Raw genomic sequence first — 15,830 nt, forward strand, 5'->3', positions numbered from 1 at the left:
CAGAAGAATGAGTTGGGGGGGGGGCAGGGGGAACATCTAATTGAGGTATATAAAATGCAAAAGGGGCTTGATAAGGTGGAAGTGGAACCGACGTTCCCCCTTGTGGGCCAGTCTCAAACGAGGGTGTAGATATAGAGTGAGACAAGGTCAGTTCAAAACTGAGATGAGGAGAAACTGCTACCCTCTCAGAGGGTTGTGAATCTGTGGAACTTACTGCCACAGAGTGTAGTGGAGGCAGAATCAATCAACAGATTCAAGAAAGGAATAGATATGTTTCCGATGAAGAGGCGGGGTAAAGGGCTATGGGGAGCAGGTAGGAAAATGGAGTTGAGACCAGGATAAGATCAGCCATGATCATATTAAATGGCAGAGCAGGCTCAAAGGGCTGAATTGCCTACTCCCACTCCTAAATCCTATGTTCCTATGTAAAATTAAACTCATGACTGGCCACTGAGTGATGCAACACTGACTTCAGGTGACTTCTTCTAGGCTAATAAATATATCCAGTACTGGGAGCTAGCCAAATTGAAAACCTTGGGTATGAACCTACACATGGTTATAGGCAAAAATCTAAGTGCTATTATGAATCAGATGCCCTCAAGAATTTTTTTATGGCTAATTTTGATTCCCTTTATTAGAAGTGAGAAAGAGAACTGTTGTTTTTATCTTTTGTTGCAAATAATTTACCATCTGTGTACTCAATGCTACAGATTTTAAGCTTAAATATTTTCTTCTCCTTTCTTGTGCAGAATTTCTGATTTTAAAAATGATTCACTTACCTAACAATCAATATAATACCAATGTCTAAATTAATTGCTAACGTTGTAAATTTTCCAAATTGACAGTTTGGATTTTAATGTCATCTGAAAAGTGTCACAGAGCTGCCAAACTAAATTATTCTGTATGCAGGTCTCCAGAGCAGGGCATGAACTCTCAAATGTCAGACTCTGAAGTAAAAGTCAAAGCAGACAGTTCGTCACCTTGAAAGCTTAGTTGTACCTTGAACAGATTTTGTAAAATGACATGTAAACAGTATTAGAAACATATCTGTGAGACCTTTATCTTGTACAATCTATAAAGTGTATTATATTTTACTGTGTTGACATCATTTAAGTTTACAATATTTCAGCAATAGGTGAAGTACAAAGTTGTATTTAAGGTAGGACAATATCAAAGTTCACAACTGGTCTTGAATTACTAAAGACTTGTTGCCACTGTATTCTTTTTGACTGTGGTGTACAGCTTAGAAGAGTATCCTTCACCTAAAACAATCTAAAATTAATCCTCCAGCTTTAATCTCGACCCCTGACACTTTATCTTTCTCTCCTTCAAACATGTATCCAATTTTATCTTAAAAGCTACATTGATTTATGCCTGAATAAGACACTGAAGGGTGTATTGGATTGTCACAAGGGTTTTCCATGTTTAAAAACAAAAATTTTAAATTGATGACCTCAGTAGGCACCGACACCCCACTCTCAGGAAATAACCTTCCTACATTTAGGTAATGAAAGCTTAATTTGATTAAAACTGGAGTTAAATCTTACCTATCTCTAACGCAGTCAAAATAGTTACATGTTTCACCTGATACTTAAAGATTTCCACCCTGATATAATTCAGATGAACCCATGCTGTACAGTCTCTATGTATTTAATTCCCATTCTATAACAGGATACCTAAAACTACACACAGTGCTATGGTATGGACCAATCTGTTCCTTGTTCAAACACCCTCTTTCTCTTACCCTCTTCCTTGCTGGCTTTCTCTATTGCACTTGCAAACTCCCTCTGTTGCATGCTTGATGTGTCATCTCACCCTTCCTGTGTGCACCTGCACCACCTCCCCTGCATGCCATTGCTCCCTGTTGCCCTAGCATGTGTCTGCTTCCTCAGTTTGGTGTTGTGCCCCTCACTGCACTTGTTGACTCATTCTGACATTCTCTCTAATGTTCTTTCTCTGTATTTGGGGTTTATTCATCAGGCTGTTTAAGAATCTGTAACACTTAACACACTATATACCTAACACACTGCCACCTGCACTTTTGAACTTGAGCTAAAACTTAGCCATCATGTAAAACCTCACATTATTCACAATACATATAAATGTCAACGCTTCTCTGTTCCTCCCACGCTCCAGTCTCCCTTCCCAACAACATGAACATTAAACGCTCATCTTCGCAGCCCTTATAATTATGCACATTTGCTACCTCATTGCAATTCAAAGCAATTTTGTTCTTTGCATTCATTGACTAATTTTCTATTAACAGATTTTCAATTTACGCTTATGTGAACCAAAATATATTTATTCTGTCGGAATTGCATATTTTACCCTTCAAAGCCATAATCTACTTTATGCATATCTTCCAGTTGACAGTGCAATAGCTTTTTCCTCCTTTTAAAATAAAATCGTGTAATTTAGAGAATAGTGGAAGAGGAGATCTTTTGGTAATTAATAAATAAAAAATAACATGCAAATAATTAGCAAAACCTATTCAATTGCAGGGTTGCCAATCTATTTTACACAATCTCTTGCTTTCGATTAATTTGATATAATAAATTCCTATGTATTTTCCAAAATTGTTTTTGGTATTTTATAGACTGATGATGGTGAGGATGATTTGAAGAAAGGAACACAACTATTAGAAATTTATGCCCTTGAGATCCAGATGTATACTGCACAAAAGAACAACAAGAAATTGAAAGCACTGTATGAACAGTCTTTACACATTAAATCTGCCATCCCTCATCCACTTATCATGGGAGTTATTAGAGGTGAGAATTGAAGTAATAAAATTATTGAAATTAATCCATGGTATTTTGTTCAAATACTAAGTACGTTAATCTGCTATTTCCTGGATATTTGCACATTGACTTTGTTTTCTTTTGTTATTTAGTGAAATGTTGCACAAAATGTACTTACAAAAGATATTAATAAATCATTAAACCAATTATACATCTAGATTTTTGAAAGGGATTTTGGTTTTTAGCCAGATTTTATATGCTAGCAGATCTCCTGTGCTGTTCAAGCAAAATCAGGTCCATGTGAGATGCCTGTGCTCTGCTTCTGATGCTAAGGTGAATGATTTGTTTATCATTTTTAAAAGGCATTGTATCTAATTTCTGTAGATAAGCAGAACCTAAGGTCCCTTAAAAATTAAATGCTCAGGGAAATTTTCAGACTTGAGGGCATTTACTTTTCTAAATTTTTCTTTAGTTGAAATTTTTGGGGCTTTTTCCAAACTCTGATGGTGGCTTTCAAATGTTTTATTTTTTTTTGAAAAATTCTGATCTCCTACGATACGTTAGCCACAAACTAAAATATGGTTGTGATGCTTAGCTCCTCTTAAGCTCAGTGCTTCCATTTTACCTTTGGGCATTTGACCTACATAGCTCCTGAGGTCAATCATTGGATTCATTATTTGATGAAAGCAACTTAGGTGGAGGTCAGAAAGAAACAGCATTACTTTTTGTTGTGCTGTCAGCATTCTGCATGGGTATTATAGAATCACCTGTGACACGGTAGGAGGTTATTGAGCCTGTCGATTCTATGCTGGTGCTGTCCAGAGAAATCCTGTTAGCCCAATCACCTGCTTGATCCCTGTAACTCTGCAGGCTAATTTTCTTCTGGTGTCCATCCAATTTCCTTTTTAAGATCACTGATTTTGTTCCAGCACCTTCTGGGACAGAGAATTTCAGGTCTTTACTTTGTTATTAATAGACAGTAACTCTCCAATTAGGCATGCATACAGTCTGCTCCTAGAGATTCTACCAGTGCAATCTAAAACCAGCTTATATATATGAATGAACAGTTTAAGTTCTGTTCTTCACTGGAATCTCATTACGCTGCACCTGTTATGTTCACTTTGTAACTTAAATGGAGCAGAGCAGATCTTCCAGCATCTAATTGTGTATCACAGGTTTTGTTTAAAGTGAATTGTTGGGATTGGTAGTGAAAGAATGTGTATGTCATTGCCACTGCAACAAAACACAATGTCCAGTGGGTGGCAACAGGGGCACCGACTAGGGTGGATACTATGAAAATTGCTATGAAGATAATAAAGTGAGCAATACATCAAGAGCATACATTTTGAGAGTTATAACTGTCAGAATTAGATCATCCTTCTAAATACTTATTGATTTTTCACCCATAAGACCTGAATTTAAGTCCAACACAGAAAACTTCAATTAAAATTTTCACTGATGGCATTAAAATTGTATCTGATTTGTTGCAGAATGTGGAGGTAAGATGCACTTAAGAGAAGGTGAATTCGAAAAGGCACATACTGATTTCTTTGAGGCGTTCAAGAATTATGATGAATCAGGAAGCCCTAGACGTACCACCTGCCTGAAATATTTGGTTTTGGCTAATATGTTGATGAAGTCAGGAATTAATCCTTTTGACTCTCAGGAGGTAAAGTTGTGCAATTAAATTCTAACATTTTTTTCCACTTCTTTTAAGCATTTTATTGCAATGCTTACTAATTCTGTTCTGCTTAGGCCAAACCATACAAGAATGATCCAGAGATTCTTGCAATGACAAATTTAGTAAGGTAAGTTACTTTGTTTAGGGGAGTATAACTTTTTTTTTTCCCCTGTATGTAAATTACAATAAAAGGTTTAAATAAGTTTGGAAGAAAGGCCTGACTTATAATTTGTGTGTGCTCCTTTTGTCTTAATTTGAGGGAGCATTCTTGATCAGGCTAATAATTAAGTTAATTTATTTTATTGCTGTTATATTGGAAACCACAAGTTGTCCAAATCTGCCATTGAAGATTTCATGGGAAAAATCAGGTGAAACAAAAATTGTTGCAATTATGTAAAGTCTATTGAGCTTGAAAATGCATGAAGAACAACTTATGTCTGAGAAAATATCTTGAAGAAACATCTAATCATAAGATAGTTATGATGAAAGAAAGTTATTTTAACTGATCTTGTTGCATCTGCTAAGAAAGATCTCAATATCTTCTCCCACTCATAGCATCTGTTTGTTTCTCAATTGATTACAGTGCCAATATTATATATGGCACCCTCTCCCTGCTTCATGATAAATGTCCTGGCATTCTTAAATTGATATTTAGTGGTATCAACCCATATCTCCTTAACCTCAATATATTGAACTGAATTCATAGAATTGGAACAATAAAATAATATGTGAAATTTGGCAGTATTTTACTGAACTACTCAGTTGCGCATTCGTTACTAATTATCTTGAGATTTGTCCATTGCATTCTGCAAGGGTTGTTCAGAAAAATTTGGCATCATGTAGAAACAAAGTAGCTTGCACTGGCCAAGGCAGTTAGTCTGTCCAATTTTTTTTAAAAAGTTGAAGATTGTACAATTCTAATACACTAGATATTCTCTAGATTGTTGATTGTAAACTATATAAAAACAACCATTTATTGATAAATTGAAAAACAGGATAGTAAACTGTGCATACCAAAATGTATAATTCAGTGCCTGAAATTGGATTTCTAGTTGGGCAAAATGTGATGCGGTGCACTTCATCTCCAGTAGGAATTGAAGACTAATTTTCACTTCAAAGGTTTCAATCTGGAAACTATTATTGCAGCAAAAATATTTAGTAGAGAATGTAAATATAATAAGACCATTAGAAATAGAAACAGGAGTAGAATGATCAGCCCCTCGAGCCTGCTCTACCATCCTCTCAGCATTAGTAAAGTTACATCGGTGGAATTCAGGGAGAGCTAGGCAATTGGATTCTAAAATGGCTTGAAGATAGGGGACAAATAGTAATGGTGGAGGGTTGTTTTTCAGACTGGATGCCTGTGACCAGCGGTGCTCCGCAGGGATTGGTGCTGGGTCCAGCTCCATTTTGTCACTTTGTTTGTCACTTATATGAACGATTTGGATGAGAATTAAGGGGCATGGTTAGTCCATTTGCAGATGACAGTAAAATTGGTGGTACAGTCAACATTAAAGAAGGTTATCTAAGATTACAAAGGGATCTTGATCAATTGGGTTAATGGGTTGAGGATTGGCAGATGGAGTTTAATTTGGATACGTGCAAGGTATTGCATTATGGTAAAACAAACAAGGGCAGGGTTTGCACAGTTAATGGTAGGGCCCTGAGTAGTGTTGTCGAACACAGAGACCTAAGGATTCAGGTGCATAGTTCATTGAAAGTTGTGTCACAGGTAGACAGGGTGGTTAATAAAATGTTTAGCATGCTTGCCTTGATTGCTCAGGCCATTGAATGAGGGAGTTGGGACGTCATGTTGAAGTTGTATAGGACATTGGTGAGGTCACTTTTGGAGTAATGTGTACAGTTCTAGTCGTCCTGCTATAGGAAGGATATTATTAAATTGGAGAGGGTTCACAAGAAATTTGCCAGGATGTAGCTGGGACTGGAGGGTTTGAGTTACAAAGAAAGGCTAGATAGGCTGGGACTTCTTTCACTGGAGCATAGTAGTTTGAGGGGTGACATTTTAGAGGTTTATCAAATCATGAAGCACATAAATAAGGTGAATAGCAATGGTCTCTTCCCTAGGGTGGGGGAATTCAAAACTATGGGCCATAATTTTAAAGTGAGAGGAGAACGATTTTAAACGTACTTGAGAGGCAACTTTTTCACACGGAGGATGGTTCATATGTGGAATAGTCTGCCAGAGGAAGTGGCAGATATAGGTACAGTTGCAACATTTAAAATTCATTTGGATAGATACATGAACAGGAAAGGTTTAGAGGGATATGAGCCAAATGCAGAGAAGTGGGACTAGTTTAGTTTGGGGAAACTTGGTCGGCACAAACAAGCTGGACCAAATGGTCTGTTTCTGTGCTGTCTGACTCTGACTCTGTCTACCTGTCAAGCCCCTTAAGAATCCTATATGTTTCAATTCATCATCTCATTTTTCTAAATTGCATGGGTAATGTGTTTAACCTTTACTCATAAGACAGTCCCTGCATACTGGGAATCATCCAAGTGAACCTTCTTTGAACTGTCTCAAATTTAATAACATCTTTTCTGAAATAAGGGGACCAAAGCTGCACATAGTACTCCAGATGTGGTCTCACTAGCACCTTGAACAGTTACAGTAAGATTTGCCTGCTGTTATAATCCAACCTCTCAAAGTAAGGGCCAACATTCCATAAGCTTTCCTGATTACCTGCATGCTAGTATTCTGTGTGTTTTAAGTAGCCCCGAGTTCTATGTGTTGCAGCTTTCTGCAGTTTTTCTCTAAATAATATTTTTTGTTTTGTTCTCTTCCAAAATGAACAATTTCACATTTTCCCACATTATACTCCATTTGCCAACTTTTTGCCTACTTACATAACATATCAATATTTGTGTTTAAACAATCTCACAAACTGCCTTTCCACCTATTTTTGTGTCATGTGCATGTTTGACTACAGTATGTTTGCTTCCTTCCTCCAAGTCATTAATATTATCTTGTAAACAGTTGGAATAATTTTGCTTTAGGCTATAGTTCAGGAAATCTGACATTGTGAATAGTATAGTTACATCTGTTTCAGTTTAGTGAATTGTAGCTGATTTTTACATAAAACTAAAAACAGACATGGTCTTTTAAATGGGCTTAAAAGCCATAATTGAGATTGGGATATTTACTAAATTGTTAATTTGAGAGTATTTGCCTATGGTTTGATGAATTTATTTTAGTGGTCCTGTTAGTGAGCACAAGTGAATAGTTTAATTATGGTCATTTAGAAATGAAGATAACTTGGCAGTTTTTGCTTGAGCGCGTCACTTTGCAGTGTAAGTCACTTGTGTTGAGCTGATCCCTGTAACCTGGTTTGACTGTCTTATTTGATGTCCACTCAAACCACTCTAAACATTGCTAAAAAGCTACACCAAATCAAAAGTTTTCATTTGAATTGATTAGGATTGAGATGCAAGAAACAAAACTTAGTTAACCGTTGTTGCTGCATCTCAATGCCAGTGAATTAGCACCTTGTCATGCTGGATAAATTATTTCCCTTGGTTTGATTCTTTGCATACCAGTCCAAATGAGTGCAAGACTAAAAGTTTTGACTTCATGTCTCTTATTAGGAATATTTAGGTTCTGTACTACTAAGCAATCATTTCTAACCATTGTGTAATGAGTATAATTCTGAATCTTTATATTCACATATGTTCCCATCAGTTTTGATCAACTAGTTAAAAAAACTTGTGTGAGGAAATATCGGGTTCAAATGTGTTTAAGGATTTTAAAGTTTAGAAGTTACAACTTCTCTGTCAGTAAAACTGAGCAAAGTAATTCAAGATATTGGCAACTTCTGGCTAATTTATATATTCTGCACATAACATTCTGAAACCACTATAATAGATGAAACATTATTCAACGCATTTGATTTAGAGAAAAACAGTCTTGTTCATGTAATTATCTAGGACAAACATTATAATTGGATTATACTGTATTAATACTACAGACTGGGAGGATAAAAGATCTACTTCTAAGTTCTGAAGAGAGAAAATTCAAGTTAAAGTACTTTTTTTCAGTGCCTATCAAAATAATGACATCACTGAATTTGAGAAGATTCTGAAAACCAATCACAGTAACATCATGGATGACCCCTTCATAAGGGAGCACATAGAAGGTATTGTTAAGCAAATTGTTTATATGTGTATATTTCAGATATCCATGCTATGAAATGCTTGTCTTTGAGTATTACTTTTTTAAAATGTTTGTGCTGCAATAACTGCTGTTCCACTTTATTATTTAAATAAAGCACGCAGGGTGTTTGCATTTGTTGGCAGGAAGAGATGATGCAGCAGGGGCAACTGAACAACTGGTTTCAATACTGTGGGCAAAGAGATCCTTGCACGTACTTTTGGAGTGCCTTACACAAGGATCTAAAACTGTGGTAATTAAGTCTGGAGTTATTTTGCCTTATAAAACGAGCAATGAGATTTTGGCACAGAAAAGCAAAGCCCAACAATGGTGAATGTGATCCTGAAGATCTGGTGACATATGAGTAAACCGCTTAAGCTTTACTTAAATCTGGGTACCTTGAATTTGGAGTTTTATAGGTTTTTTTGAAGGTTTGAGCAGTTTTAAGTGGTTGGATCCCACTCTAGGTATTGGTAACAGGTACACATCTATAAAGGTGTTTTCCATCTTTGTTTGATCATATCCATGGCTCCACTTTGCAAGGAAAGTGGACATCCTAACCTAATAATACCCCTTCCCCACACACTGTATTCCTTGTGCAAGTCTTACTTAGAAGCCATTGATGACTGTTCTAGAAAATTGAAGATTGTTCTGTGGCAGCTGTTACAGCAAAGTGTTACAGCAAAGAGGGGAGTCATTTGGCCCATCATACCTGCACTGGCTCATTAAATGAGCATCATTAGCAAGTACCAATTCCTGCTTTTTCCCCATATATTTGCATAATATTTTTATCCAAATAATCATCCAATACCATCTTGAATGGCTCAATTAAACCTGCCTCCATCACAGTTCCAGGCAATGTCTAACTACTTGCTGAGTTTATCTCCTACAGCTATAAAGGTTAATTTGTTTCTTTTCTGATCAGTGCATTATATTGCTTTGAATTTAACAGGTGTGCGGTATTTTTGATTTCTTATTGCAATGCACTTGCCCACCTTGAACTGTTGCTGTCATCTATTTGCCCAGCTGCTATGTAAATTCCAAATCTTCCTTTTGTTTTAAATTCATATACATGCAGAGAATCTCCCCTTATCACTGTTGGAAACATTGTTCTACATTATATAATATGCTCTTGGAGACTAAGGTATAGGATAAAGTACATCTACTTTACATATTATAGTAGATTATAATATTGTACAATGTAACATGAACCTCTAAAGCAAATGTCCAGGAGTCTGGATTCCATTAATAATGAACTTATGTTGCCCTAGTATATGCCTGTGTATTCTTTTCAACAATTGAGACTTGAGATGATAACGGAGTCTTTTTTTTTTCATAGAGTTATTGAGGAACATCAGAACACAAGTCCTGATAAAATTAATAAAGCCTTACACGAGGATACATATACCTTTTATTTCAAAGGTGAAATTGCATTTTTCTGTTGGTGCTTGTTCACTTGACTTCAATGTTCCTTTGGAAAAAAAATTAGTTTAACATCTTCTGCTCTGGCGTTCAGTCATCAGTGATTCAAACTTTGAACTCATTAGCTCTGACGACAGAGAATTCTATTAGACCAATATATATTTCCCCGGGTCAATTTAAAATATGTTAACTGAATTCAAAATATTTGTTTGGAGACTGGAAGGTTGATATCCAATTTTGTAGTTGCTATGGCGTGTAAATACTGAATAATTGCTAAACTGGGAAATTGAATGCTGGAGAAGAGACCAGAAAGATCACCCTCCTGACTTAGAAAGTGCTTACTGATCATGAAGTTAATGGCAGCAGTGGAAAATAAAATGATAAACTCTTGCTATAATCATGAAGCAGCTTTGGGAGATGATGATGGAAATGTTTGTGTGGTGGATGAAAGGAAGCCCATGAAGCTATTAATATGATAAAATGAATTGAATTAGAGTCTACCTACACATTTACTCTATTTCATTTCTCTGTTTGACTCTTTATACTTTTCACTTATTCTTCACCCCCCCCCCCCCCCCACCCCAGTAGTGGTGCTTTGAGTTTGCTCTGCAATGCTTTTGAATTTCTAATTGCTCACGTATGACTCAAAAATTTAAATTAATCAGAAAATTAAACATTCCTTGTTCAAGTGACATCTAATTTATTTTCATTGTCAACATTTTACATTTTCCATTGTTCTTATTCCCATTTATTACTTTTTTAAATCTCTAGGAGTTGAACATAGATGTAGCTGATGTAGAGAGCTTGTTGGTGCAATGCATACTGGACAAGTAAGTACTATTTTTTTTAAAAAGAAAGATTTGCATTGGTATAGTGCTTCTCACCATGCCACAAGTGTAATTACTATTATAATGTAGGAAACAAAACAGCTAATCTCTGCTAAGGCTCAACAAACTCCCACAGACAGCAATGTGATAATGGCCAGATTAACATTTTTGTGATTTTGATTGGGGGCTAAATAATGACCAAGTCTCTTAATTTCACTGCTGTTCTTCAAAATGTTGCCATGGAATCTCTCATGGTAACCAAGTAGGTATTTATGGTCTTGGTTTAATGTCTCACCTGAAAGTTGACATGTCTGACAGTGCAGTGGTTGAGTGTCAGCCTTGTTTTTTTTTGTGCTCAAGCCCTGGAGTGGAATTTGAGCTCAGGTATTTCGAAATTCAGAGGCAAATTTGCTACCAACTGAGCCACAACTCGCACTCAAGGTAGTATTTATTTTCTTGGAGTTTTCCTGAGGTGTTACACATTATTCCGATAGGTTATCAGTTACAACAAAAGGATGATAATGATTCTCTGTTTTCAATTTGGTAACCTTTTAATTACTCATACTGATTGCCCCAGAAATTAACATAGTCATTGATACATATTTATAGAGTCATACAGCACGAAAATAGACCCTTCAGTTCAAATTATCCATGCCGAACAAGTTTCCCAAACTAAACTAGTCCCACTTGCCTGCGTTTAGCCCATATCCGTCTAAACCTATCCAGATGTCTTTTAACTGTTGTAAGTGTACCTGCATCTACCACTTCCTCTGGCAGTTCATTCCACACGTGAACAACCCTCTGTGTGAAAAATTGCCCCTCATGTCCTTTTTAAATCTTTCACTTCTCACCTTAAAATTATGGCCCCTAGTTTTGAACTTCCCTAATCTGGGAAAAGAACCTTTGCTATTCACCTTATCTAGATCCTCATAATTTTATAAACCTCTATAAGGTCACCAGTGAAAGAAGTCCCAGCCTGTGCTTGTAACTCAAATCCTCAATCCCAGCAACATCCTGGTAATTTTTATTTTTCTGAACCTTCTCCAATCCTACAGCAGGGAGACCAGAACCAGTACATAGTACTCCAAAACTGGCCTCACCAATGTCAACAAGAGGTCGCAACTCCTATTTCTATGATCTGAGCAATAAAGGCAAACATGCTAAATGCCTTCTTAACCACCCTGTCTGTCACAATTTACAAAGAACTATATATCTCAACCCCTAGGGGTCTCTGTTCGACAACACTACCCAGGGCCCTACCATTAACTGTTTAAGTCCTACCCTTGTTTGTTTTACCAAAATGCAGTACTTCGCATTTATCCAAATTAAACTCCATCTGCCACTCCTCAATAGCATTACCATCACTTAATTCCCCACTATCAATATCCCAGTGATGATCATTGACTATTTAGTGTATTAGTTTAAAATTTAATATGCTACATACTACAGTTATCATTAAGAAGTAATCAGAAATCTTGAAAGTATTCAATTTCAGTGACTAAAAATGCGTTTCATTTTATTTCTAGCACTATCCATGGTCGGATTGATCAAGTCAACCAATTGCTTGAATTGGATCATCAGAAAAGAGGCGGGGCTCGGTATACTGCATTAGATAAATGGACCAATCAGCTTAACACGCTCAACCAAGCAGTTGTCAGCAAATTGGCTTGATGCAATTTAGGCTTCTACAGTAACACAATAAGGAAAAAATGCAGTGATGTAAACCTTAAAAACTGAGAATGGCTGATCTGCTGTTGGTTGGCCCTGAAGACTACCAGAGCTATGGCAGAAGTGCATTTTGATCAACTGGTTTGTGTTTTGTTGCTGCATTTGTCCCAAGACACAGCTTTAATCTGAAGAAAACCAAACTGCTACAGGACTTGTGGTTTATCAACAATGTGCCCTCCATCGTAAGGGAAATTACAGTCCAAGAGCTGTTAGTGTCAAAATTTAAAAAGAGACTCTTCACTTTGACATCTAAATATTTTAGCATTAGAAAACCTCTATCTGAAATGTTAAACCAAACCTGCAATAATTTGAAAATGTGTACCAGTTTTTGGAAATACATTCTTTCATGTACGATTTGGCATGGTTGCGTCATTGTACAAAATGTTTTGTCAACTTACAAATTATGTGGCCCATGAGTTCTCTGTACCTCCGGTGTAGTAAAACTTTAGACAGGAACCTTCATCTGTGGCACACTCACATTAGGATTGAAGCAGTAAAATAAAATACAGCTCAGAAATTGGAAATGCTGTAATTTTGGAGTGCTTCCATTGTTTTTTTTCCATTCTTAACAATTCACATAAAAAGCATGCACACTTTCCATCTCTTTGGCCCCAGTAGATCTGCTCCACATACTTTAAAATATAAGGTTTATTAAGATAAAGTGGGAATTCAATTGACTCATCCAAAAAAATTTCCATTTTTAACTAGTTTCAATGTAGTACGTCAACTAGCCTAGTACACAGAACTGAAAGCATATCATTTGATAGTTTATACTCTTTCAATGCAAGACGTCTGGGTATTGTGCCATAGAACCTTTGCTAAGCTTTAATTGGCTGAAGCTATTAAATGCAATTATTCTTGAGGGTGCTGCCTGTGTGAATAGTCAAAATACAGCACTTTGATCTTGGAATTTGAGTATGGCTTTTTTTAAAATATGTCTTATTACTGATGAATCAGAAAAATAAACAGTCATCACAAGCTTCCACTCCTCAACATGTTTTTACCCTGAATGTAATGGCCGGATCTTGAATTCTTCTGTTTCCTAGTAAGCATTGTTGCCTGTGTTACCAGGTTAAAGCGTAACTCCCTTAATCATAATGTGCCTGTTAGTTGGTTGTGTCTTGCATGAAAAATGACTTCTTTCAAATTCAAATTTGAGGTTTTCATTATTTTTTTCCTGAACATTTCACTATTCATTGCATGCTTTGACCTACTTAAAATTTGGAGTCCTTTTCAAAGCAGAAGTTTTAATGTTTATGTTGACCAGTGCTAAGCATGATGTGTGCTGCTGTTAATTTTATTTATGCAATTGGCATTCCTGTTCTAATGATTTGACAAGATAAATGTACATGATTATAAATTTAGACAATTTATATATGATATAGTTAAGTTGCAAATGAATTTATTATACTTAATGTATTTCGGAACATACTTGAGTGAACTTTCTATAAAGACAGCACAGTACTGATCTGCAAACTATCTAAGCATTTCAAATGTAGCACACTACATTTATATTTTGTATTTAAAAGTTTTAATTTATAGTTTGCAACAAAAAATGCCCAAGCTGAAAGTTTTTTCCAGTCTTTTCAGCAACATTAAAATTTATTATTTTATATTGAATGTTTAGCATCGTATTTATATTCTAGCTCAGTTATTTTTTTCACACCAAGGGTAAGGGTAGCGGTGTGGTTTGGCCTCAACCACAAGAAACTGAATTTAATATTTTTCAATTTTTAATTTCTTTAAAAACCTTGACTTTAATTAAAGTGAAGCTACAAAATTGTTTAGATACCTTGTATTTTGCGAATTTTGTTTATTTTTAGGTGAGTGTTGTCACCCATAAACAGAACTTGCAAATACAAAGCAAAAAGTTACAGAATCTGACATCTTTTGAAGGAGAGGTGTTGGGCATGCATTAAATAGCTTCCAAACTTGGAAAATGTCAGCCAACCTATCAATTATTCCAGAAGAAAGACTGAAATGTTCAATCCCAACTTCATCTTCCAACGCTCCCATATTTTATCTATAGGATTTAATGGATAAATTTTGAGTGAAAAGCTTCAAGACGTATACCAGATGATCTTCCTCCACAACCTGACAGACCAACAGTCATGATTAACCTAGAATTATACAAGTCCAGCCTTTTTAACGTAAAGCTGTAATATTAATCTTTCTATAGCTTCATTATTTGATAGTTCACCATGTTGTGTTCAGAAAAATGACTGAAAAAAATGCAGGTTTTCATTATCAGCCTTTTTGGGAAACTTGCAGTGTAAATTTATGGGTTTTTTTTTCAACAGCAAGTTTGTCCAAAAAAGAAAAAGACTTCTGAGAGATTCTTGTTGACGCAGCTTCTGATTTTGAGGTAATACTGCAAAGACTTCCTTTATGCAGTTCAAATGCACCACCAGAAAATAAGGATTTGTCTTATTTTGGTCTTTAAGTAAATGGCAGTTCTCATCGATAGAAACAAGAATGAATGAAAAATGCAATCTGTTGTCCATAATGATTCTCAGTTTTATCCATGAGAACTTGTTACAGTTAGATAATTATTCCTGAATTACTTTTGGGAACATTGAGGTCAAGCATTCATAGATTTATTAAGAATATAGTACATGCAGTATTACGTGATGCACTTTATAGATAGTAATAATAAATCATAGAATCCCTACAGTGTGGAAGCAGGCCATTCAATCCATTGAGACCCCAGTGACCTGCCAAGAAGCATCCCACACAGACCCACCCTTGCCCTATAACCCTGCATTTCCCATGGCTAATCCACCTAGCCAGCACATCTCTGGATGCTGTACAGCTCTGAATGTATTCAGCAGAGCGATTTCACCTAACGTGCACATACTTGGACTGCGGGGACAGACCAGAGCTCCCAGAGGAAACCCACGCAGACACTGGGAGAACATGCAAAATCCACACAGACACAGGCTCCCAAGAGTGGAATTGAACCTGGGTCCCTGGTGCCGTGAGGCAGCAGTGCTAACCGCTGAGTCACTGAACCGCCCTCAAATAGCTTACATGTGATTCAGTTTTGCCCGCACCATTTTGAGCTTGATCGTTGCAAATATTCATTGTGAGCTGCCACTTTTTAATATATTTCTCTTGCCTTAGCTATATTCAATTTACAAATTTGTAAATCAAACATCAAACGCATTAGTTACATCAAACACATACTGGAGAGATATCACTAGTATTCTAGCCAATATTTGTCCTTCCATCAACATCACAAAAACACATCATTTGATCGCTACCAC

General features: G+C 36.2%; 1 protein-coding gene across 1 annotated transcript in view; it reads left to right on the forward strand.

Moving 5' to 3' along the window:
- LOC109919979 (centrosomal protein of 152 kDa) overlaps positions 1 to 13,096 on the forward strand; it is a 55,862-nt gene extending 42,766 nt beyond the window's left edge. Inside the window, exons 16-22 of the mRNA XM_048615730.1 lie at positions 2,597 to 2,771; positions 4,232 to 4,410; positions 4,497 to 4,549; positions 8,476 to 8,573; positions 9,927 to 10,009; positions 10,781 to 10,839; positions 12,363 to 13,096. Coding sequence (XP_048471687.1) covers positions 2,597 to 2,771; positions 4,232 to 4,410; positions 4,497 to 4,549; positions 8,476 to 8,573; positions 9,927 to 10,009; positions 10,781 to 10,839; positions 12,363 to 12,507 — 792 coding nt within the window. The 3' untranslated portion in view covers positions 12,508 to 13,096. The remainder of the gene's footprint in view (positions 1 to 2,596; positions 2,772 to 4,231; positions 4,411 to 4,496; positions 4,550 to 8,475; positions 8,574 to 9,926; positions 10,010 to 10,780; positions 10,840 to 12,362) is intronic.
- Positions 13,097 to 15,830: the final 2,734 nt, after the last annotated feature.

This window comes from Rhincodon typus, chromosome 33, assembly GCF_021869965.1.
Source record: "Rhincodon typus isolate 14 chromosome 33, sRhiTyp1.1, whole genome shotgun sequence".
Lineage (NCBI taxonomy): Eukaryota > Metazoa > Chordata > Chondrichthyes > Orectolobiformes > Rhincodontidae > Rhincodon > Rhincodon typus.